The sequence below is a fragment of the Alosa alosa genome, chromosome 7 (assembly GCF_017589495.1).
Source record: "Alosa alosa isolate M-15738 ecotype Scorff River chromosome 7, AALO_Geno_1.1, whole genome shotgun sequence".
In the NCBI taxonomy this organism is placed as follows: Eukaryota; Metazoa; Chordata; class Actinopteri; order Clupeiformes; family Clupeidae; genus Alosa; species Alosa alosa.
Window position 1 is genome coordinate 35,438,571 of NC_063195.1, and position 25,823 is coordinate 35,464,393.

Consider the following 25,823-nt stretch of genomic DNA (forward strand, 5'->3'; position numbering starts at 1 on the left):
AACGGCTCCCATCTGCCAATACAATAATCATCGGAAGGAAAAGCACCGGGCTGTGCGGCACAGACGCACGCAGCGGTGGCCTCGGCTCACCTTGACAGCAGCAGCTCAGAATAGAACAGCAGCCATGCAAGCGCCGCCACATGACCTCAGTTTGGGTCAAAGCCTAAACTTCTCCCAACAAGCTCCACGTTCAGCTAGTGCACTGTGTGCCGGCACGTCAGCTCTGGCCATTAAGCTCAGCTCAGCGGCCTACAATCCAGGCACCTGTGCAACAAGAGAGCCACTGAGTGAGGCACATCAGGGCCACATCTGGGCCACATCAGTGTTCCAGTCAGCTTAGACCAGGTGGGTACCTTATCCCAGCTCCAGGGAATATCTTGCATTGTGCTGTTAGGCTGAGGCAGAAAGCAAGATGGATGAGTGTAATTTCTATGCAATTCCTCTGGCAGTAAAGCATGGAGGACAAGTCATTGTGATGGCGGGGGGGGGGGAGAAAGAGAAATTTTGATGCGTCCATACAAATGACTGAGGTAATGGATGCAGACAGGAGGCAGTGTGGTCCACAGGGGCCCATAAGTGGCTGTTTATGGAGACGAATGAGCTCAAATCACGCTGCTATTGCTTTACTGAGCAGATCAGTCACTCCGCTGAGCGATCAAGGAGTTAGAAAATCAACTGAAAGGTATTATTTGAGAACAAAACACCTGCAACAGCTCTCTGCAGTGGCAAAAAAAGAACAAAACATTGTCCCAACATGCTGAATGGCTTTCATTGTGTTAAGAGCGTTAACACCAATGAGGGCTAATTAGTGGGCCATTTAGAACTTTTCAAGGGTGATGCATCTAGCACAGCTGTTAAAAAGACACAGGCAATCAAAAGTAATGTGAAGGAAACTGCTTGTTTTCTCAGAGCACAGACATCTTCCTACATCTGACAATGTGACTGGATTATGCATTCTAGCACTCCCTACCCCAGCACACAGAGACTGAGCTGTCCTGTCACATCGCATCGGTCAGCGCTGCAGCGGGACTCACCTGGGGCTGAGTCCACTGGCCTTCTCAGAGTTGGAGGGTCCAGGCCTGTTGTGGTACGAGTCTCTGTCCATCTTCCTTTCTCGGCGGGAGGAGGGGGCTGAAACCGAGATGGTGTGGCCACGAGGCCGGTGACCACTGGGAGAGACGGGCCCCGGCTGTGGCTGGGCAGGACACTCCAGACGCATGCGAGGCGCCGAGGAGGACGAGGACACGCTGGCGCCTCCACTCACCCCTCCTCCTCCTCCTCCTCCTCCCGCTGACGCCGTTGTTGCCGTGGTTGCCGAGTCACCCTGGCCCAGCACCTCGCTGCCGCTGACCTCCCGCTCCCCCGGGTCCTTGACCTCCACAGGGGGGCGCACGCCAGACGCGTCGCCCACCCCGGTCCCAGACTCGGCAGCGGCCTTGGCGAACGCCTCTGGTAAGGTCTGGAGCTCCGGCGAGGAGCTGGACTTGTTGAGCGTCTGGGAGTGGGGGAAAGGCAGGTCGGCGTCCTGCGGCCCAGTCGGGGAGAGCGCCAGGGGGGGCTGGTCAATGGGAATGGCCCCCTCACTCACCTCCTCCAGGGTGGACTTCTCATCATCCTGACTGGAGCTGGACGATGACTGGAGGCAAAAAGAAGAAATGAAAATAAAAAACAGAAACAAATAAGCTCACTTGCTGTTGCTTTCCAATTATTCATTTCAAACCGTGATCTTTGCTCTATGCTAATCGGCAGCAAATGTGCAGGGAAAGTGATTTATTCACTAATTCTACGGAGCCCTATGGCTATCCACATGGAGCTTGTGGCATTTGGGTTTCCTACGTGTGAGAGAGGCGTCTGGGGATTACCTGTTGGACTTGTTGGATAAAACAAAATTCAACCTGACATTTTCACTATGCAAACTGGTTTCTTCTGTGCAGGTGTGAACCCCTCCCTTACAGGGAAGCTACACCAGGCGCGTAACTGAAGCGTTCTGTTCGCGACGCGTAAAATCCATGGTCAATGGTCTATTTTTTGCAAACGTACGCGCCGCTATCATGTCTGGTGTAGCTACTTCCATTGATTAGTGGCCGCTAATTGTTGCAGCAGACGCTACGCAACCGGAACGCTTCAGTTACGTGCCTGGTGTAGCTTTGCCCTTAAGAGTCCCGTGTCCTCTGATTGGTTGGCTCTGGCTCGGTCCCTTACCCTGCTGAGCGGGACAGGGGTGCTCTTGCTGAACTTGTCGGCACTCATGAAGATGGGCTCTGAGGGCATGGCCTCAAACTCCTCCAGCTCAGCAGTCTCTCCACCTCTCACACCCGCACCCTCCTCCAACACCACCACTGAGTCTACAGGGCCGAGAGAGAGAGAGAGAGAGAGAGAAAGAGACAGACAGAGAGAAGGAGAGAGAGAGGGGGGGGAGAGAGAGAGAGAGAGAGAGAGAGAGAGACAGAGAGAGGGAGGGAGAGAGAGAGGGAGGGAGAGGGAGAGGGAGAGAGGAGAGAGGGAGAGAGAGAGGAGAGAGGGAGAGAGAGAGAGAGAGAGCATATGATGTCATTGAAGAGCAAGTGTGGCAGGAACTCTGGAATGCCCTATGGTGATAGACCCACACTTATGAACATGCAGAAACACACACCAGTACTAAACACATACTAAAGAACCATCATGCATGGACACAAGCATTCTACAGAACATTTAAGACATAATCATCTATTTATATTTGTTTCCCCAGATTAGATTTTCAAATGACCTCGACTACCCATGCATAATATTACTATCTACTGCCATAAATCTTAGAGAAAGGGGGGGTGAAAAAACACACGCAAAAAATACAAAAACACAGACACACACACACTCTCTCTCTCTCTCTCTCTCCCTCCCTCTTTTTGTCTCTTTCTCACACACATACAGAAGATGGATGAGTGGTCACACAAGCGGCATCTTCATTGATTGGTTGTCTTCTGGAGAGCAGCATTTCGATTCTGAGCGACACACAGACAATTGAGCAACAGTGGCACAGTCCAGACCTCTTGAGCACTTCGGGTCTAAGCCAGCGAGGATGGCGCTCACTACAGCTTCATCCCCCGGGGTGCAAAACAATAACCCAGGAGCACATCAACACAAAATTACAGCAGGAGAGAGAAAAAAAGTGGGGGTGCTGGTCTGGACGTGAAGCCAGCTCCTTTTCACAAGTCTGGATGAGCATGTTACCCAGACAAGATGGAGGAGAGCTCAAATGGCCCTCACTGTTGCCATGCAGGTCACACTCCTCGGAGTTAGAGCACACGGATGGGGAAGGCTGATGGAGTGGGATCAGACTAACAAGATGGAGGGGAGAGAGGCTGGATTAATCAACACAGCTGGGAATCACCACCCATCCCCCTCCCACTCCGCCTCGAGAGCTGGCAGGCAGCGGAGCGATGCTGGAGAGGGGATCGGATGGATCGTGGTTTGATTGGTTTTCCCTTGCCGGGGAAAAGAGCAGTTAAAACAAGAAGAATCACTGAGTGAAAAGTTAAGACATGGGGAGAGAGGAGCGGACAGGCAGACAGGCAGCCAGAGGAGAGGAGGCATCGGTGGGGTGTGGGGGGTGTGGAGGTCCACACGTGGAGTACCTGCCCAGGATATGCTCCTGTGCAACCGGCCCTGTAGCTCAGGCGTCCACAGAGAGGCCAGAGCGCCCACTGCAGAGGGAAGAAGCCAGCCGGCATCACACACACACACACACACACACACAGCGACAGCAAAAAACAGCTCCATACAAAACTCAAAAGGCAAACAAATTAACATGGAATATAGGTACAACATGTGAATAAAACAAGGCAAAGACATCAGATGTGCTGACAGCAATGCAAGACAACACTGGATCTTTGATGTGCCTGCGATAACACTCTGATGATGTAGGAACCTGTGAGTGACACATAGGCTGGTTTTGGTTATGCACATCAGATAGACACTGGACCATATGCACAAAGCACATGGAAAGGGTGGCTCTGAACAGTACTTGTATTGGGTTGTTCTTAGACATTTAAAAAATAGCCTTTGATCCCATGTCTAGTATGGATCTCAAGGAAAAGATTTGGAACAAACAAAAACAAAGATAAAGAACAAGCCAACAGAAGTGCTTTCACTGAATGCAGTTTGTTAACGAGTCAGCAAGATACAGCGATTATAAATTGTGCAGCATGAACAGGAAATAACAGATCTTGTTGGTGTCATCAGGATGCACAATCCAAAGGCATTTTAACATCAAGCTCCTGAGCGCTAGTAGAACAATGAAGAAGAAAAGAATGGTCTTCAAACTTTTCTTATCTTTAAACTTCTAAATCTTTTGCACATCCAACAGGTGCTGCATATGCTAATGATTAGAACACGCCACTTCACTCACCTCTTCCACAAGAGCCCCATCCTTAGCTGACCCTCAAGCATGTTCACTCTACCTTCTCCAAAGTATCCGTCATGTTGAGGACAAACCTAGCTAACTCTACAGCACACACTCACACACACACTATGCATGGGATTGCGCAGAATGTCTCCACAAGCGTGTATCCAGGTCGCGCGTGTGTGTGTGTGTGTGTGTGTGTGTGTGTGTGTGTGTGTGTGTGTGTGTGTGTGTGTGTGTGTGTGTGTGTGTGTGTGTGTGTGTGCGTGCGTGTTTCCTCACCTGTGTTGGAGCGCTGGATGAGCGAGGGCTTGCTGAGGGCTTGCGGCGTGTCTGTGGCAGCGTCCACACTGGTGCTGGTGGGAGCGGCCGGCTCCTTGATGCCCTCCATGGCCATGAGCACGCTGGAAAGCTCCTGCAGCGGCATGTTGCCCAGCTCCGACGAGAACGGGCTGGGAGGGTTCTCCAGGCACATCAACCAGCTGGTGTTGCCTGCACACACACACACACACACACACACACACACACAAGGAACCGGTGAGACAAAACTCATGCAAACTCAGCTCAAAACTCCGTCTTCACAACGAGTACAAATGGCAATGTAGATTAAGATGAGGCGATTTCTTAGGCAGGTATTGACTTGGGACTATATTGGGGCGAAGCACTGCTACTTGGGCGCCGAGATATCACGCAACACATCAGTACTTTCACTCGCCACAGCACGGACAATCTCTAGGAATAACGACTTCCGAGTTGTTACTTACTCACGAGTTAGGAATTACAACTTGCAAGTTTTTAGTTACGACTTCTATGTTACGACTTCCGTGTTACAACTTCTGCGTTACGACTTACTTACTTACTTACTTACTTACTTACGAGTTAGGAATTCCAACTTACGAGTTCCAAATTCCAAATTACAACTTGCTAGTATCATTTGTATCGTACAGTATCGTACCGCCCGAGTTGTATGCGCAAACGTGATTTAATTGTCTGGCTTGTAGCACTTGTAGCTTGCTTGTAGCATTTATCTCCAGCAGGGTTGTAGCATTTATCTCCAGCAGGGTTGATTACTGCAATGGACTGTTCACAGGCCTTCCTAAAAAGACTATTAAACAGCTTCAGGTGATACAAAATGCAGCAGCTAGGACTCTAACAAAAACTAAAAGAACTGACCACATTACTCCAATTCTTAAGTCCTTGCACTGGCTTCCAGTAAGTCACAGAATTGACTTTAAAGCACTATTGCTTGTTTATAAATCAGTAAATGGAGCAGGACCTAAATACTTGTCAGACATGCTTCAGCAGTACACACCTTCTCGCCCCTCTCAGGTCCCAGGTGAAAAACCTGCTAGTAAAACCTACAGTTAGAACTAAACATGGTGAAGCAGCTTTTAGCTGCTATGCGACTCAGCTGTGGAACCAACTTTCGGATGACATTAAAAAGGCCCCAACTGTAGCCAGTTTTAAATCTAGACTTAAGACCAAACTGTTCTCAGGCGCTTTCTGCTAACTGTGCCGAAGTTACAAATTCTGAATCTGCCTCGATAATTATTCTACTTTGTCTTTTATTACTTTTTTTACTACTTTTGCCTTTGTTTTTGCTTACTAATTATTCTTTATTTTTAAATGATTTTACCTTGTGTTTTATGTTTTCTTTTTATTATGATCTTTACCTTTTAACTATTCTTTGACTATATTGCCCTTCTATGCTTTTATTTGTTATTATCGTTTGGTTTTGTTTATGTAAAGCACATTGAATGACCTCTGTGTATGAAATGTGCTATATAAATAAACTTGACTTGACTTGACTTGACTTTTAGCGTGCCAGTTTGTCCATGGACGCCACCAGGGCAGCAGCTGTCTCGGTAGTGCTGGGCGCTTGCCTAGAACACGAGAGCAAGCTTGTGGCTCATCTAAACAACCAAAGGGATGATTTACACCTGCATTCATATTCCAGCTTTATCACACTTACAATTTTAATTTCAACAAGTGCTGTGCGTTTTTCTCGAGCCAAGCTACAGGATGATTTACACTTACAGAGGGGGGCAGTAGCTATTGTTAGCTACATTAGCCTAGTTAGCAAACCAGCTTGAAAACAAAACTTTACATTATATTGCACGCACAGCAAGACCGGGCAATGCAAAAATTGGTGACCGGATTAAAACAGCAATGTAATTAAGTGTGTAAGAGCATTTAAAATCGACATTAAATCTACCAACGTAGTACAAATACAAAGACAATACAGCTCATCTTTATCAATTACGGGTGCAGCCTTTTTTATTTTTTACTCCCGAGGACAGTTGAAATTACGACCTAAAGGGGGTGTGTCTCGGTGAAATGTCCGAAGATAGCTGGGAGATTTACACTTTCCAACTCCGGCGGGGGATTTACGAGACAAATGGATAGATCCATTACTTACAAGTTATTTACTTACTTACAAGTTCCGAGTTACGACTTACTACTTACACCTTATGACTTCCGACTTACTTACAAGTTACTTACTTAAGACTTCCGAGTTACGACTTACGATATGGCTTACTTATGAGTTACTTACTTACAAGTTACTTACTTACGAGTTATTAATTACTTTAACTTTACGTTACGTTAAAACGTTACGTTATGTTTACGTTACAACTTCCGCGTTACGACTTACGACTAACTTACGACTAACTTACGACTAACTTACGACTAACTTACGACTAACTTACGACTAACTTACGACTAACTTAGTAGTTACTTACTTACGAGCTGTTACTTACTTACGAGTTACTTACTTATGACTTAGGAATTATGACTTACAAGTTGGGACTTAGGATGTAGGCGGTAGGACTAATGCTGCATTCGTTTTGTCTCTTGGCAAACTCAGAGGTTGTCAGTGACATCATGTCAGTGTTAAAAATACGAGCTATTTGTGTTTTATTGGTCAACAAGATGTGCTACTGTTTGTTAGCAATTGGCTATTGTTAGCAATTGTCACTAGCCAGTTTTAATGAAGCATTACACAGTGTTTTACCCAAACAAACGTCATAGCAACATAGCGACAGATAGAAGTTGGACACTATTGTTTCTACTACTGATTTAATGTGACACAAATCCAACAGAACTGCTAATAAACAGAGCATATACTGTTTAGGGCAGCCGTGGCCTACTGGTTAGCGCTTTGGACTTGTAACCGGAGGGTTGCCGGTTCAAACCCTTGACCAGTAGGAATGGCTGAAGTGCCCTTGAGCAAGGCACCTAACCCCTCACTGCTCCCCGAACGCCGCTGTTGTTGCAGGCAGCTCACTGCGCCGGGATTAGTGTGTTCACTGTGTGCTGAGTGTGTTTCACTAATTCACGGATTGGGATAAATGCAGAGACCAAATTTCCCTCACGGGATCAAAAGAGTATATATACTTATACTTATACTAATGGGTGCAGCCATCTTGAAATTCAAAATCGTAGTACTCTAGGTTCGACCAAGTTGATGAGACGCGGTAGAACTTCAGAGGGCGTTCCCTGGGCATTTCTTTTGCAACTTTAACCTTTGAACTGATGAAAACAGCTCTGTGGACGACTTGTACAGACAAATAAAATAAGGAGGTGGGTTTTAGGAGTTGGGAGTTGGGGCTTAGGAGGTAGGACTTAGGAGGTAGTGCAATTAGGCAAATGAGACATCCTCAATGATGCCGAGCTTTGAACGATTTCCAGGGCTCAAGCTGGAGGTCCGAGGACCGAGAAGAGAGACCGCATGCAAACAGACGATTGAGATCCACCCCTGGAGTGGTTCCTGGGGGAAATCTAGGAGCTGCGATGCACACTGAGGCCTTCACAATGATGAGACAGCGACAGAGCTGAGACCTACTCTACTGTCTTGGGCTCACACAGCAATCACACATGGAACAAATGAACAGGGACATCGACTGCATAGAGTGCCTAAAAGACTGCGGTTTCTAAAAGACAAAAAGGTAAAGGCACTATCAGCGACGCCGGTTGGTATCCCATAGAGAGAAGTAAAACAGAGGGATAGAGTGGAGGGGAGACTAAACAAAGAGAAAGAAATGCATTGCTCATATATCATCTTAATGCTAGCCAGTCGGGGATATGCAAAGGGCAGCACTGTGGCTGTCAGGTGGCATTACAGAGGGGACGGCATGGGAAGAAGTCCAAGGTCAGGTACATTTCAAGTAACAACGATGATAAATTACAAATCCTCAGAAAGTATAACAGCAAAGTCACAAGGCTCCTGTGGGCTTAAGGAGGTTAGAAGCAACTAAATTGGATCATAATGAGGATGGGATGCAACTCCCTGTGTGTGTGTGTGTATACACAAGTAAAAGAGATGGATGGAGTATTTATGAAAACGTTTCCCATTAGCCACCGAGGGTTAGCTCTGCCTCACCATTTTTCTACATCTCTACACAGCTTTAAAGGCCCCCTAAAGAGTTGTTTACCTTAAATTTTGAATGCGTTATTAGGGCGAACGTCATTTCCGCCACTCTCGGACCAGGTCTTATCGCTTGTAAAACAGCCATAGGAAGTTTGGTGTTCAGGTAGGAACACTGCCCCACCTCCGAAATCCAAAATGGAAGAGAGTTACTATGCTACAGGAATTCGGAGATCTCTTTCTACAGACTGCTGTCGGTGCATTCCCTCTATATTGTATCGGAGTTGTGTTCATACTTTGTTGTCCAAGACGCATATTTAGTTCATTATTGCACTTCTCAACTGTAGGGGGACCCCGAGAGCAAATCTTCTTTAGTGCTGCTTTACAGTAAGTTAAAGTTGATATTTGTTCCCCTGTGTATGTGTGTATGCGTGCGTCTTTATTTTAATTGAGCATGGTCATGTGATGCAACTCTTACACTGTTTTGGTCAGTGCAGCTCATGTTTAACATTTGAAGCTGTGTACTGTATGTCTGGCTCCTCACCTGATGGTCTGCGGATGAAGATCTCGGCCCAGCCCTGCGTGAGCATGGGGACAAACTCTGCCAGACTGGCCTTCTCCTTGAGCGGCGGGGGTCTGGAGGAGGAGCTCTGGTCATCAGCCCCGCGCAGGGAGCCGAGGCCGTCTAGCGGCGGCCCAGGAGGGGGCACCCCGAGCCCGCCGAGCTCGCCGTCAGTGGGGGACACCAGTGGGCTCAGACTCTGGGCCGGGCCCACACGCAGCGCATGGCCACCTGGAGAGGGAGTGTGTGTGCATGGGGTCAACAACTAACACAGACGAACACAGGCACACACATAGATACAAGTCATGCGCACACACACACACACACACACACACACACACACACACACACACACACACACACACTCACACACACTCACACACACTCACACACACTCACACCTCCATGTCTTTCCCCAAAATGTCCACAATGAACACCTACAAAATTGTCAGTTATTCATTTCAATCTTGCACACACACACACACACCTGACATGGAGCGCACGCGTATGCGTGTGTTTCTGCTGTTGAGCTGCTGGGTGGACTGGGACTCGAGCTTGGCTGGAGCCTCTTTCGTCTGTCTGGTATGAAGTGATGGGTCTGACCTGCAGCGCAAGAGCAGGAGTTACAGGAGAGCACCCATGGGTGGGACTGTGCATGTGTACACGAGTGTGTACATAACTGTGTTTGTGTCTGGTGCATCTGTCTGTGTATGTGTGTGTGCATGTGTGTGTGGTGACCTGGTCATCTCCCCTCCTCCTCCAGGCCGTTGAGCCATGTCCAGCCCCAGGAGGGCTTGAGTGCGGGCGCCTCCACTGGTGGTGATGGTGACCAGCTTATTCCCCACCAGCCAGGTCATGCTCTGGCCTCCTGACAGCAGGAAGTCTGCTATGGGAGACCTGCAGGGACACACAGCACCACCGCTCACCACACAGGCAGCACAGACACATGGGTGCAAACCAGGCCATGAGTGCTTAGACACTGGCAAATTGGCATTGAATTCTAACATTCCAAGATCTAAATTAGTGGTCCTTCAGATTGTTAGCAAGTTATGAAACTAATCTAGTCTGAACACATTATGACAGGGATTCTTGTGCTTGCATGTTATATTTTAGAAGTGTCCTGATTTAGCCACTGTACCCACCAGATTCACACACCCAAACAAGATATCCACATCAAAAGGCTTTCCACACTCAAAACATAAACACAATCTCACGATGTGTCAGACACGTTTGCACACTGACTCCCAAACTAAAAAAAAAAAAAAAAAAAAAGAAGTTTTGAACGGGTTCAATTTTTTTGCAACTTCACATCTGTATGATGTAATTGGATGAGTCTCTTGACTGCAGCGTTCTGAATTTGATGGACCGAAACCCACACACCAAACTAGAGATTTCAGTGTGCAAAGGCCTCGACACACACCTCTTTGGCAGAGCAGAAAAGTTGGAGAAGACATAGCGGGCCATCATGTCCAGGCAGGTTTCCGTCAGCTCCAGGTGGACCGTCTTAAGCGTGTCATCCGCTTGCAGCACGGCGTTCTCGTCTGCGGAGCCGAGGCTGCAGGTGGTGCTGGAGGTCTGCATCCTGTAGGGGGAGCCAGAGAGGACACGCGTGAGCGGGGCAAAAAGCTGCAGAGGGCTCTAGCCCGCTTGTTCTGCCCTACTTCTCAACCAAAAGCCGCCTCCACACCACCTCCAGTGCAGTAACTATTAGCAGCCACTTTAGCATCTACATTAGCATTTGATGTTTACACTAATTCCTATTGGCAGCTCTAATGGTGGCATGGCAAGAGGTTTTGGATGAAACAGTAGGGCATTAAAAAACAAGGTGAAAGCATGCAGTTACCCACAAACAACCTTCACAAAGACATACCACAGACACACAATACACACACGCTTTCTGTTTCCAGAGATCTTTCTTGCATGCTTAGACACAAACACACACACACACACACACACACACACACACAAAAGCTGAGACTTGATAATGCATAGGTGTAGTATAATTAGGAAACCTCATCTTCCCTTAATCTTAAATGAGACTCAAAAACAATAATACTTCTATTTGGTTATGTAAAACAGGCTACTGTTGAATGTGATTGACATGTCTCCTGCTCAGAACGCTGCAGGCAACACGCTGTGAGATCTACTAAGACCACTCTCCGCTGAGTAGAGAACAGCACCAGGATCAAAACCAGACCACACCGAACGCATGACGTGCCTTCAAAACAATAGTGAACACCTCAGTGGGTAGCAAAACAGCAAAGAATATTCTTTTAGGTCAATATTATTATTCTGTTGCCTCCTACCACCTCTGAATCTACCATCAGGCAATACCCTGGGGGAAATTAAAAGCAGGGAAGATTGCCTTTACATATAAATAAGCAATATTGCCTTTACATATAAATAAGCAATATAGGCTTCATTATAATAAGCAATATAGGCTTCATTATAATAAGCAATATAGGCTTCATTATAAACGAGGCACCAGTGCAGATTACAGCATGTAAGTGAAGCTGTTGCATAAACATCATCGGTCACTGCTGTCCTGTGACTCGGCATGAGCCTGACAGAACTCTGCAGGGTGTCATTTGATGAGCTGCCAGCTAGATGTAGGCTCATGCCAGATCTAAACAGGTGAGAACGTCTTATCAGCCTGACGACCTGTAGCATCGGAGGAAAGCGTTTTCGCTCCGTGTCATTCTCCTCCTCACGGAGCCCGCTCTTCTGTGAACACAACACAGTGTGACAAGATGGTGTCAACATGCTGCTACCAACAATCTCCAAGAAGCCAAATATTTGTGAAGCTAGACTGCTGTGCTCGTCATCTAATACCAGCTTAGCTGGGATGAAGGGATGAGTACAGAGAGCAGGGGCTAAGCTAAAACACAGAGCAAGGCTAGTCCCTCAGGCAGAGCGCATCTCAGCCCTGGCCCTAAGCTAGTAGAACATATCAGACAAGAAGCCTCAGAAGACTTTGCTAGAGGAAGAAACAGTGGTGTGGTCAAAGACAGCCTGGCAAGAAATTGATACATTTGGAACGTAGGCTAAAACCAGAGCAGAAAAAGTTGTATGAATTTAGTTGTTTTTTTACTTACTTAAGATTGGAGGGAAATATTGTGACTTCTTCAAAGCCATCACAATGTAATAAAAGATACATTCTTAAGAAAAAGCCAATCACTACAGGTGTGTAACATGACAAATAATGGGGTGAGTAAAGGATCTATACTGGTAAAGTACAAAATGAGCACAGAAGAAAACACCCCAACGTCTATTAATCTAAGTAATACAATATAGCAACCAACTCTCTTTATTTTGGATAAAAACTAAGACCTTAAATGTTAACTAAGACCTTCTATAGGGAGCTACACCTAAACACACCAAGTCTCACATTGTGCCAGCCACCAGCATCCAGAAAGCAGGTGAAGTGGCTGTCTGACCGCAAAGAGTGTGGCCAGCTGTAGCTGCGATGGTGGACACCCTACTTAAGCAGAAGGAGTTTGTGCCCCCTGCACAAAACCAATGAACTGGGACTACACTGGCCCACTGCATTAGGACTGGTGATCAGAGACTATGAATGATGAGGTGTCCACAAAAGCAGAGAGATTGTGCTGATTTTGTGTTCAACAGATTGTCTATGATCACAGCATGATTACCACCTTAAATCATTCTATCACACAAGGCTTGTTTACAGTTACAATGTTCATTGCACTTGAGAGACTGAACAATGGCTTTTCAACGGTCATTGACAAGCTCTAATTTGTGTCAGCCGGTAGGACAAAGAATGTCTGAATGGCTCTGAATGACTAAAGAAATAGTTGACATTTTTAGTTCATCCACTCTATTGTAAGGCAAGCAGATAGCTGTGTTGAGTGGAGAGCTGTACAGTGAATTGGATAGAACCACTATTCCCTCGGTATCAGATGTCCTTGAAGCATTAGATGCTATAACAGGTTTGAACTTCTAAATGAGTCTCCTTGGGTAGAGTATTGTTTAAAAATTTAACAGAAAATGCCATCCCTCCTCAGGAATACAAACAAAAAAAAGAGGCTTTTGTCTTGCAGTGGAACTCATAGGAACTCATTTTAAGCAGATCCATCTGCAGACAGCACTAGCAGTGTACTGATGCTATGTATGTGTATGTATATGTATATGTATATATAGGGATATGACATTCAAAATGTAATGCTCAAACCATCTTTAGACATTTCACCATTGTTGCACAATACACAATAAATGTTGTATGGATATCTGCAATTTCAAATCAAGAAGGCTTTGGGTGGCTTTAAATTAATCGAATGAATGAACGACCTACAACTGAACAGTTAAAATGTATTTAACATGGAGAGATTATTAGTGACAAGTCCAAATGAGGTTATGCCAGGATATCTCCACTCATGGAATGCCTCTCGTTAAATCAGCAAATTAATAAATAAATAGCAATTAATAAACTTCAACGTTCAATCTGACCTAACTGTTGTAAAACTGCCTATATGTACAACCCAGCATCCTTTGCTAAACAGGTGCTGTAGGTAGTGAGATGACTGAGCATTTGGCCATCAGCTGGGATACTGAGTGGGTCCACACTGCCATCTGCTGCAAACAAGCACAAATAGAAACGTCTACACCTCTAGCCAATCAGGATTGGTCACCTCATTGTGCAATGAACATTCCCCTTACTGTGCATAAGCTGATACAGTGAGCAAATCGCCATTATTATATAGCATTTAGGCTGACTCTCAGATAGAGCAGGACAACCAGCAAGCCATATCGATACTGTACCTGTGTTTTGCTTAGGACCATTAATAACACACATGAACAGTGCTGGGTTTCTGCTATAGGAAAGTCATCCACCTCTCTGAGCTTACGGGTTGTAGATTATGAACCCCATAGCATAGGAGTGCTGACCCCATCCACACATCAGCTAGAAGATTGAGTGTAGCCAGGCATTGGTTTGTGTAGCTGTCAGTCTGCGCAACCCCCTTACAATAAGCATGCAGTCTCACCTGCAGCTGTTATGTCACACATTCATCCAGATCAAAACACCAAACCACACCTCCAAATTATGCACAACATTCAAAGAACAAACAAATAAACAAACAAACAAACAAACAAACAAACAAACAAACAAACAACAAAAAGGCCAAACGGTGTTAACTCAAAGAGCAACACTGATGCAAATCAAATCTCAAAAGCACATGCAGCAAAAAACAACTTTGAAAAAAAAAACAAAACAAGAACATCAAAAAAATCAAAGCAAACTGTCGGCATGCACCCTTGCCCCCCAGGATTGCCCCAATCCAGGTCACCCTGGCAACCACCCACCACCCTCCATGTTTCCATGGAAACAGCCCCCCTCTTATGCCCAGCCATCCCACCCTCACCCCTGTAGAAAAGGAAGTAAAGAGAAAGAGGGGGGTGACGATGTTGCTTATCTGTGTTGTGGTCACTGTTACCCAGAATGCTCTACCTGCGCACCGCGTGCTCGGAGACGCTGATGCTTCGGGAGCGGAAGGCGTCCATGGCAGACAGATCTTTCAGCTCTTTAATGGGCGAGTTGCTACTTGGACCCTGCTTCGCCACTTTAGCCGCGCGCAGACTGGCCGTGGTGGAGCAGCGACGTGGTGGGGGTGGTGCGGGGAGCGGGGAGGGAGGGCAGAGGGCAGAGGGGTGTAGAGAGGGACAGTGTGGTGCCCCAACGTCACGGCCGGGAGGCAAACGGATGGACGGGTGGCAACACGACAACAGCAGGGAGTCGGACACGGTGGGATTGGGCAGTGGCGGGGGCACACGGAGGTCAAGGTCGTGGCAGGGTCGGCCATGGTTGGTGGAGTTGGAGAAGGGAGATGCAGCCAATCAGTGAAGAGGGATCCATGTGGTTGGACCCGCCCCCCAAACCCGACCCGCAGAGACGGCCCAGTCAGAGGAGGAGGGAGGAGAGGGGGAGGGGTCGAAGTGAAAGTTGGAAAAAAAAAGAAAATTTAGCAGTGCACGTTAACAACAGGAAATAGGGAGTAAGGACAAAAACTAGAAGAAACAAAGAAAACCACACAACAAGGCAGAATAAAGAACACAGTTTCTCTTCCAGCAGAAATGAAGATAAAATATTTAAGAAATACAAAAAGGAAATGAACACAAAACACATCAAATAGTAGGAAAAGCAACACAGTGCGATGATCTCTATTCAGTCCAAATAATACCCCAGAACATCAGCAGCAGGGTCTGTGTGAGTTAACTAATGAGAAACAGGACATGAATTATTGAGGAGTGCATTTTCAAAACCAAACATGGACGGGTTGGAAAAGAGCAAAAATCAGCTCAACTGACTAACGGACTGAAACTAATCCCAAATTAGTCTCTTATCAGTGCTGTTGTTCACCTGATGACGGGTACAGTCATCTGAGAGTGTACAGTATGTTCTTCCAGTGAAATGTGTTCAGCAAGTTGTTCACTTATTTCTATCTATATCTTCATACTTACTGTTATGCATTTATTTAAAGTTACATACATCGACCCACTTATCCAACATAGCATAACAACTAAGATATGTTTAGTACTGTGACCATATTCCCAACCCATGGGAAGAGCTGGACATGCAATGTTCCAACCTAACAAAAACAACACAAGCAAAATGGCAATATGGTCTGGAATATATGACAGGGATGAAGCATAAACAAATGAATGACAACTAAGGCAGTTGAGGAGAAAATCAAACTGATGGAATTTACTGGGGATGATGCTTGGGTGAGGAGGAAGGGATGACCCGATAGGCCAGAGGTCAGTGTGAAGGGTTACCATGGCAGCATGATTGTCACGACTGTTACTATGAGACAGTTGCTGTGGGGAAAGTGTTGATTACTATGGGATATGTGTTTTGGTTACAATGGCAGGTTAGACTAGTTGGGTTTACAAAATGATGCCGATAACCAGGGAAATAAATAGCAAAGAGCAAACCAAGCTGGAGGCCCTACTGGCCTCCTCAGGATAAAGGACACTGAGGAAAGAATCAATCAGAGGTGCCGAGGGGAGGGCCGAGGTCTGTCCGACCCCTAGTACACGCAGTGGCCACAGCAGATGCCCACCAATGCCCGGCTTAAGATTTTCACCCATTATGATCTCATCGTACGTGGCTATCTCCCAGCACCGGAGACAAGCGCGTCCTTGCATTAGCGGGGGGGGTTGGGGGTTTCGGGAGGGTCTGGTGCTGACCAGAGGACGTGACATGGGAGTGTTGCGTCTGCATGGCAACAGTCTTAGCATCAGGTTCAACTAGAGTTCAAAAAGACTCTCAGTCACATGGGATACAAAGTGGCGTGTTGAGTTGTTGAGTTATAAGGTGTGTGATTACAGGAGGAGAGAGAGAGAGAGAGAGAGAGAGGGAGGAAGGAAAACATGTATACCAAAAATATATATTGAGATCATGTAGATAATATAAATAAATGATCTATGGCATAAAACAAATTAAATCTAAAAGGGGAGGAAACTGAATGCGACAAACCAAGGAGGCACACAAACCCAGCATAATATTCAATAGACTGAAAACAACTCAACCAGAGGCACACATGGCATGCACTGCAACATGGTCCAAGTCTATGGCATCTACACCATGGTCTTCCACTAAACCAGACCATGGTGTATTTGTAAAATGGAGTGTGTGTGCGCGTGTGTGTGTGTGTGTGCGTACCTCTTGGGCCTTTCATTCAAGCTGGTGCTGCGAGCTCTAAAGCTGCTCTGCTCCAGGGTGTCATCAAAGGGTAGCAGTGCATTAGAGCGCAACCCCTACAGCACAAACACAGAAACACAGTGTTCAAGTGACTACAATACCTGTGCACATTTGAAACACCAACGGGCCCTTGCCATTCTTCCACCACCACCAACGGCATTGGCCACGTCATTCAAATATCTGCCCATGCTGCACTTGCATCTCCACACAGAATGCTGGTGCTCCTACCTTGGTGATGTACTGCACAAAGTCTTTCCTGAAGGGCAGGCGGCAGCGGATGAACCACATGGCAATCACGTGATGGGCGAGAGACACTATATACTGATTGAATCTGGAGAGAGACAGAGATACTGGTGTATTATCTGGTGAATGTTACTGCCATGAGTGTTTCTACAGTGTTTTGGGTGTAGTTCTGTGCAAGTGCATAGTGTTTTCTGCTATACATATTCTACATACAAATCGAATGTATTGCAACTGTACGGTAAACATAATTAAAATATCTAGAGAGCTTAATTCTTTAAAACGTTTTTTGTAATAACTGTGTATGCTGATGGCTGTGCAGCGGTGTGCTGTTGTGTGTATCGGTGTGGCGTTGTGAGCAACTCCTCCAACTCACTTAAAAGGATTGGTGTAGGGGAGGGAGATGGCAAACACACTCACATACTGCTCCGCCACAAAGTTGGCATACAGGTGAGGCAGTCGCACCAGAGCTGACATAGCAGGAGAGAATCAACAGTCATCTGCATTAGCTTTCAGCTAACAACATCAAGAGACAGGAGAGAATCAACAGTCATCTGCATTAGCTTTCAGCTAACAACATCAAGAGACAGGAGAGAATCAACAGTCATCTGCATTAGCTTTCAGCTAACAACATCAAGAGACAGGAGCTTGCCACGGCACAGGCCATCATCCACCCAAACCTTCTGCCTCGGCCACTTTGAAGGGTGGCACGGTTTAAGGTGTTCAGAGGGATACTTAGAAGCACACTGTACTTCAGAGGAGATGTGCTGTGTCTGCAGAATACGCTGCTGGCTACACAGAATAAGAAAACCTGGAGCTTGTAATAATTCCACTTTCTACCAGTTTAAATGTTCTACTGGTCTAAATTTACATTATGCCTTACAGGAAAACAGGACGCATATAAACTAGCTATGTAACAAATCAGAATTTAAAGCACAAGACAATCACTGAGTGTAATCTTTTGGTTTGAATTAACCATGTCGAATATGAAAACTACTCTGGCCTGGTCAGGGGGCAGAGACAGCGCTGTTGAGAGCCACTCACTGGACAGAAACTCCAGCATGGGCGACGCCATGGCGACGGTGGCAGAGATGTGCGTGAGCTTGACGATGAGGGCAGGCAGCAGCTTGATCATGATGTCGGGCATCTCTACCGTGCACATGGTGAGAGCCACCACACACTGCTTGGCACAGCGGCAGATCAGGCCCGTCTCCAGACACTGCACCAGCTCCCTCTGAGGGGGGAGAGAGAGAGAGAGAGAGACCAGGTGGAGAGATGGGGTGAGAGAGAGAGGGGAAAAGAGAGAGAGATGGCGTGAGAACAGCATGAAAGAGACAGAGGGACGGGAGCAGAGAGCAAATGTGAGGAGTGTGGCAGACAGAAGGAGGCAGATTGTGGAATAACACAAAATAAACAAGCAGGCAGTCTACTGGGGATTTTCCGTTGGCAATTTCCCATTGAACGCATCAAGCTGGGCCATGCCGAGCTCATCTGAATTTCCACCAGAAGTTGAAGGGCACCAAACGTGGGGCTTTACGTTTTCATTTTGGAACCTCTACTGAGCTGGGAGCCACCACAGCAGGCCAGTCCAGCTGCCCATGCAGCAGATGGTGCTGAGGATGCCATCTCCTTTAGGACTCACACTCCGGCCTCATTCAGCTCTTACAGCACTTATCTGATTGGCTGTTGGAATCCGCCAATCTGACTGGCAGAGACAATCCTGCAATCTACGGTAATTGGCTGAGGGAATCCTAGCTCGCAGTAACAATTCATTGATTGCTCAAAATGATCAAGTAATGATCAAAATGATCAAGTGGTCTACACTACACACAAAGGAGCATACAAAGCCACCCCCCTCCCCCACATTGGACTTTCAGACCATATCACTGTTATGCTAATGCCCGCATACAGACAAAGGGTAAAGCTTAACAAACCGGTTCGTAAGCAGGTAAAAGTGTGGCCTGAGGGAGCCTCCGATGCTCTTCAAGACTGCTTTGACACAACAGACTGGGAAATGTTTAAGCAGGCAGCCACTTACAACAACCGGACAGACATAGAGGAGTATACAGACACTGTAACCTCTTACATCACCAAGTGCATCGATGATGTGACCCACACAAAAGACATCATCACTTTCACTGGCTAACTGGAAGCCATGGCTGACAGGGGATGTCCTCAGGCTGCTGAGGGCCAGAGACAAAGCCTACAGAGCTGGGGATGAAGCTGGCATGAAAACAGCGAGAGCCAACCTGTCCCGTGGCATCAAGGAAGCAAAAAGGAATACACTCACAAGATAACCACCCACTTCAAAGACAGCAGGAACTCACAAAGCCTATGGCAGGGCATTCAGGCCCTCACGGACTACAAGCCCGCGCCACAGAGCTGTGAGAGCAACATCCCTCTGCTCAACAACCTGAACCGCTTCTTTGCTCGCTTTGAAGCACAAAACAGCACCTGCCCACAGAAGACCCATCCCCTCTACATGAGCAGCCCCTGTGCCTCTCTGCCGACAGCGTGAAGAGGGACACTTGCTGCTATCAACACCCGCAAGGCAACAGGTCCAGACAACATCCCAGGTCGCGGCGCTGAAGGACTGCATGGGGGAGCTTAAGGATGTCTTCACAGACATCTTTAACACTTCCCTGAAGCAAGCCATCGTCCCATCATGTTTCAAAGCTGCCACCATCATACCTGTGCCGAAGAAAACTGCTCCATCCTGCTTCAATGACTACCGCCCTGTGGCACTGACACCCATCATCATGAAGTGCTTTGAGCGGCTTGTCATGTCACATATCAAAGCCATTCTCCCCCCCACCCTGGACCCCTTCCAGTTTGCATACCGAGCCAAACGGTCTACAGAGGATGCAATCTGCTCTGCCCTCCACCCAGCCCTCACCCACCTGGAAAAAAGAGACTCATATGTGAGATTGCTGTTTATAGACTTCAGTTCTGCATTCAACACCATAATACCACAACAACTCATCTGCAAACTTGACAAACTGGGACTCAGTACCTACCTCTGCAACTGGCTACTGGACTTCCTCTGTCAGAGGCCCCAAGTAGTACGTGTTGGCAACAATACCTCAAGCAGCATCACACTGAGCACAGGGGCCCCAAAGCCTGCGTGCTCAGTCCGCTGCTCTTCACCCTGCTGACGATGACTGCACTGCAACCTACAGCAACAATCACATAGTGAAATTTGCTGACGACACAACTCTGGTGGGTCTCATCACCAAGGGCGACGAGACTCAATACAGGTTGGAGGTCGACCATCTGACCACGTGGTGCAGGGACAACAACCTCCTGCTGAACGTCAGCAAGACCAAAGAGATTGTTGTTGACTTCCGGAGAGGTCACACCCAACACCTGCCACTGACCATCGACGGTGCTGTGGTGGAGAGAGCGAGAGCAGCACCAAATTCCTGGGGGTGCACATCAGTGAAGACCTCTCCTGGACCACCAACACTGCATCACTGGCTTAAGAGAGCTCAGCCGCCTGTACTTCCTGCGAAAACTCAGGCGAGCAAGTGCTCCACCAGCCATCATGACCACATTCTACCGAGGCACCATTGAGAGCATCCTATCCAGCTGTATCGGCTGTGGGGTGGAAGCTGCACTGAATACAACAGGAAAGCCCTGCAGCGCATAGTGAACACAGCTGGAAGGATCATTGGTGCTTCACTCCCCCTCCCCTGAAGGACATTTACACCACCCACCTCACCCAAGAAGGCGACCAAAATTGTGAGTGATGCAAGTCACCCCGCTCACAATCTGTTTGATCTACTGCCCTCTGGGAAGAGGTACAGAAGCCTGCGCTCCCGCACTACCAGACTCACCAACAGCTTCATACACCAAGCTGTAAGGATGCTGAACTCTCTCCCTCCTCTCCCCCCTCCACCCTCAGCTACATAACACCCTGGACATTGGACCCACAATGGCCGCCTGCACTACTCCACCTGCACACTTGAACACTTGCACAACTTGTACACTTTACAACTTGGTGTTGTTGTCCTGAAAACACAACACTTCTGCTGCTCTTACAATAACTTGCACCACTATGCCACTTTCTTTATTACTTAGGTCAAACAGTATTTTATAGTATTTTACAGTATTTGCACTAGTATTTTATTGACTGTCTATGCACAATTTCAAAAAAAATTTTGCTGCTCTTATTTTTTCAATTATTATATGTGCCCTCTTATTCACTTATTTACTTACTTTTTTGTTTACTTGAATGTTATGTTGTCTGTGGACTTAAAATTGGTCAAATATGTCTTGTCTTCACCGTGGGATAGTGAGAAACGTAATTTCGATCTCTTTGTATGTCTGGAACATGTGAAGGAATTGACAATAAAGCTGACTTTGACTTTGAGTGACTTTGACTTTGATATCAGAATACAATGAATTCAACTTTTTGCATTTCACTTATAATTATTATTATGTAATGTGTGCAACATTTCTATTTGCAGCATCACATGCTGATAGCTGCCACTTGATCTCTGAAATCCTACGATGACTGTGTTGGAGGTTTTGGCACCTGTCTGGACTGCTCCAGGTAGCTGTGGTAGGAGGTCAGGGCTGTGAGCACGGGCACCACAGCTAGCTGCACATCAGTGCGTGCAAACCCATCTGGGGTTTTCTTCAAACGTTCCGAAATCATACGATCGGTCACCTAAAAAAAAAAGACACATTGAGTGGCGAGAACATATACCTCATATAACATACATATCCCTTAGAGCTTTGTGCGACAGTTAGGTCCAGTCAAATAACTTATTATTTCTGATTGGATGAGAGGCTTTCCATGAGTGGTGATATCTCAGCACTCAGGATTTCCTGCGGCTAGTAATCACTCCCCATTTGGCACTGGAATTAATGTTCCATTCATTCAAAGTGAGAGGACACCAATTTCATAGAGTCACATCTGACAGTTGCTAAATGAGGAAACTGAGTAAATGGAGTGAATGTTTAATTTAACATGTGACACATTGAACTCGGCTCGTGAAGGGCGAAGGATAAACGAACAAAAATCCAAACAATAGAAAGCCCAATTTTCATAACACAAAACTCAATTAGTTGCAAGAAGAACTGAGAGTGGCACTGGGAACAGATGTGATCACCAAATAAACAAATCTTGGGCGAGGTTAGGAATAACATTATTCATGAAAGAACTTCCCTAAACATGGCGTCCTAGATAATGAGTTTTTTTATTCATTAAAAATAAATAATATCAAGGGCTGAAAACACAAGGTGACGTAGGATTTGAACAGAAATATTTTACAGCACTTGGTTTTGGGTCCCATTCATGATAGAGGTGTGTGTGGTGTAGTTGTCGAATAAATCCTCACAAAAAATGCAATAGAAAAATTCAGTCACAAACTCCAGAGGGACACCTCAGGTCTAATCTAATTGTACCATGACGCCGGGTCAGGTATGCTTTTACCAATCAGCACCAGGCAGTGACCTCACTAAAGCCCTGCGGGTCAGTCAGTACGGTCTCCATGGTGCGTGTGAGCTGACCTATGGTGAGAGTATGAGTGTGCTAAAGTGATGAGCGTTACCATGGAGCAGAGGATGGAGCAGAGCTGGTCTATGCTGCAGGGAGAGGTGAGCAGGAGCACCTTATACTGCAGCGTCCACGGCAACTTATCCAGCACCAGCTTCAGCACCTTCCAATCAGCCTCCTGCTCAACACACAACAACATATACATCCACATGAGAAGCCAGAGTGGACACAAGCACTACCACTTCTTTCTGTCAATCAAATATCCTATTGAAAACATGTGGAATGGTGTGTGTGTCTGTGTCTGTACCATCTTGAGGCACTGCACGATAACACTAAAGGCCAAACTGTAGGGCAGGTAGGCAGTGCGGATGGAGGCCGGAGGGCCAGCAGGAACAGGGCTTCCAGCAGGGGGCGACACTGAGCCTGCAGGCTTCTTCTCATTCACCCTCTTCTCAGGCTCACTGAAACAACAACCACACCACAGACACACACACACACACACACACACACACAAAATACATAAAGAGGTCAAACCCATACACAGACCTATACACAGACCTATACATTTTTCTGTCATTAAGTTTCTGTCAAAAGATTATAGCCATATAATTCTCATTCAGACACTATTCACATTAAGTAATTACTAGTACAATCTCAATCTCTAAATTTTAGTAAAATGATGTAGCCAACAATTATCCCAGCCCTCAAGTTTGAGGGTCTCACATCTCTAACTACCAAAGCTGAACAAGTATGGTACTGATAGTAACACCCATAAAGACACAGATAAGATGTGAAGCATAATACAAACTACATGCATTTCATTGAGTGCCTACTTAGCATCAAATGAAACGGTTTTCCATTTTTAGTATTCATAGGATAGATTAGGTGCGGATGTGAATACTGAATGCATTCCTGACTCCTGAGTGTTGTGGTACGTACCCCTGATCACAGTGACAATAGGGGCTGAAGCGCAACATGCCATCTTTATTAGGGACACCAAGACGATGAAGCGTATCAGCTCGCATCAGCAGTAAGAAGTCAAACACCTGAGAGAGAGAAAGAGAGAGAGAGATAGGAAAAATAATTTCTCCTTAATAATCCCCTGGCAATGCAGTATTATGCACAACTGAGGTGTGGGAGGGGTGTTGTGGTGGTGGTGTGGTGGTGGTGGTGTGGTGTGATGGTGGTGTTGTTGTGGTGGGGTGGTGGTGTTGTGGTGGTGGTACTACCGAGGTTTGAGGGCTGTGTGATACGTCAGTAGAAGGAGAAGCGGGCTGTGTCTGTACTAATGGCTGACTATTACCTGTAGGTGGATGCTGCTGTGTCTGTACTAATGGCTGACTATTACCTGTAGGCGGATGCTGAAGTGTCTGTACTAATGGCTGACTATTACCTGTAGGCGGATGCTGAAGTGTCTGTACTAATGGCTGACTATTACCTGTAGGCGGATGCTGAAGTGTCTGTACTAATGGCTGACTATTACCTGTAGGCGGATGCTGAAGTGTCTGTACTAATGGCTGACTATTACCTGTAGGCGGATGCTGAAGTGTCTGTACTAATGGCTGACTATTACCTGTAGGCGGATGCTGAAGTGTCTGTACTAATGGCTGACTATTACCTGTAGGTGGATGCTGCTGTGTCTGTACTAATGGCTGACTATTACCTGTAGGCGGATGCTGCTGGCGATGGCAGAGGTGTACTTGTGTTTGTAGTGCAGCTGCAGGTGACTGATGAGCAGCTCGTACACTCGACTGGCGTGGCTGACAGGCAAGCTGTACATCTTACTCTGCACAAGACACAACCAATACACACAGCACAGTACACTATTCAGATTCCCTTCACTGGAACGGTCACTGCTAGCCATGCATAGTGGATGCTTAATAACATGTTTTGTTTGAAAAAGCAAGAGAGAAGGTGAACATTTAAATGGCTCTGTGTGTGTTTGTGTACCTGTAAGATTTCCAGAAGACCCAGTATGGCCGTCTTCACATCCTCCATAGGTGACTCAGCAGTGAGGTCTCTCTCCCCATCCATGGAGCCCGCAATCAGGGGGCGACTGGCCACCTGCCACAAAGAACATAGATGACACATCAGGACGCTCACGTAAACATTACATTTCTAAAGCTATTACAATGATTTACAAATAAAATGAATTCAATTAAAGGACCAGTATGTAGAAAATAATGGCAAATAAATTGTAACCATTCCAAAAATGATCACCAAAAGTTGTCAGAGAGTAAGGAAACACGATGAATTGAAGTAATGGCTTATTTGACATTACTATAACCCGTAAAACCCCGTAAAACCCATGAAAAAAATGAGTTACGGGGCGGAATCTCTTGGAATTTTCGTTTATGTTTTGAACGATTAATTCTAGAATAGCGTAATAATAATGGGCTGGCGTGTCCTCATATTTGTGTTGCCAAATTAGCAAAGGCCAACAGTCAACTTGCTGTCAGTTGTAGCCTAGTCATGAACGCCTACAAGAGGCAGGCAAATTTCCAAAATTAAAACAAGAAAGAAATTAAGTGGACATCGGAGGAGCTTCCTGAGATGGCGACGTCTTCGTCAAACGAAGAATATCAAGTCTGACGCAGAGCTGGCCATATTTCTCCACGACAGGTAGCCTATAGGCTAAACTTCATCTGCATCGCTAACTTCAGCTAAATATGTTACGTTGGTTAGAGAGGTATTTTTTGTTTTCACTGTTTCCGTAATGTGTAGCTGGGTCATGGTTGGAGAAACGTTAAAGCAGCTGCAGGTCAACTAACGTTAGCTAAGTCCTCATTACATCTGGTAACCCAGAAGAGGCTTGTGTCTGGTAGTCTTGAGAACGTTCACCAGTGTTTTGATTTTGGCCTACAGAACGTTCAGTAACAATCCTACAAATCGCTCCTTTAAAGATGATGCACAACAGAAGCATTTTCACTAGAGATGGCACTATATGCATATCTCAATTCTCGTATGTTGGTTAACAACAAGCATCTCTGAAGATATCAGTCTCTCCTACTTTCTCAATGATGTCCAGCAGGCTGTTGAAGTGATGTGTACTAC

General features: G+C 46.4%; 1 protein-coding gene across 4 annotated transcripts in view; it reads right to left on the reverse strand.

Annotated features, from left to right (window-relative positions):
* The window catches only part of tsc2 (TSC complex subunit 2), a 43,205-nt gene that overhangs the window by 8,892 nt on the left and 8,490 nt on the right, over nucleotides 1-25,823 (reverse strand). For 2 of the 4 annotated variants that reach the window (XM_048248231.1, XM_048248232.1), the window contains exons 15-34: nucleotides 25,780-25,823; nucleotides 24,720-24,833; nucleotides 24,433-24,555; nucleotides 23,709-23,815; nucleotides 23,077-23,230; nucleotides 22,825-22,947; nucleotides 21,804-21,938; nucleotides 18,311-18,500; nucleotides 17,643-17,736; nucleotides 17,255-17,357; nucleotides 16,988-17,082; nucleotides 14,774-14,902; nucleotides 10,727-10,888; nucleotides 10,045-10,203; nucleotides 9,794-9,909; nucleotides 9,289-9,537; nucleotides 4,661-4,870; nucleotides 3,612-3,680; nucleotides 2,203-2,345; nucleotides 1,035-1,636 (exon numbers count right to left, since the gene is read on the reverse strand). The exon at nucleotides 25,780-25,823 is cut by the window's right edge and continues 112 nt beyond it. In XM_048248231.1, coding sequence (XP_048104188.1) covers nucleotides 1,035-1,636; nucleotides 2,203-2,345; nucleotides 3,612-3,680; nucleotides 4,661-4,870; nucleotides 9,289-9,537; nucleotides 9,794-9,909; nucleotides 10,045-10,203; nucleotides 10,727-10,888; nucleotides 14,774-14,902; nucleotides 16,988-17,082; nucleotides 17,255-17,357; nucleotides 17,643-17,736; nucleotides 18,311-18,500; nucleotides 21,804-21,938; nucleotides 22,825-22,947; nucleotides 23,077-23,230; nucleotides 23,709-23,815; nucleotides 24,433-24,555; nucleotides 24,720-24,833; nucleotides 25,780-25,823 — 3,121 coding nt within the window. The remainder of the gene's footprint in view (nucleotides 1-1,034; nucleotides 1,637-2,202; nucleotides 2,346-3,611; nucleotides 3,681-4,660; nucleotides 4,871-9,288; nucleotides 9,538-9,793; nucleotides 9,910-10,044; nucleotides 10,204-10,726; nucleotides 10,889-14,773; nucleotides 14,903-16,987; nucleotides 17,083-17,254; nucleotides 17,358-17,642; nucleotides 17,737-18,310; nucleotides 18,501-21,803; nucleotides 21,939-22,824; nucleotides 22,948-23,076; nucleotides 23,231-23,708; nucleotides 23,816-24,432; nucleotides 24,556-24,719; nucleotides 24,834-25,779) is intronic. The other 2 variants (XM_048248234.1, XM_048248233.1) reach the window with 2 other exon arrangements.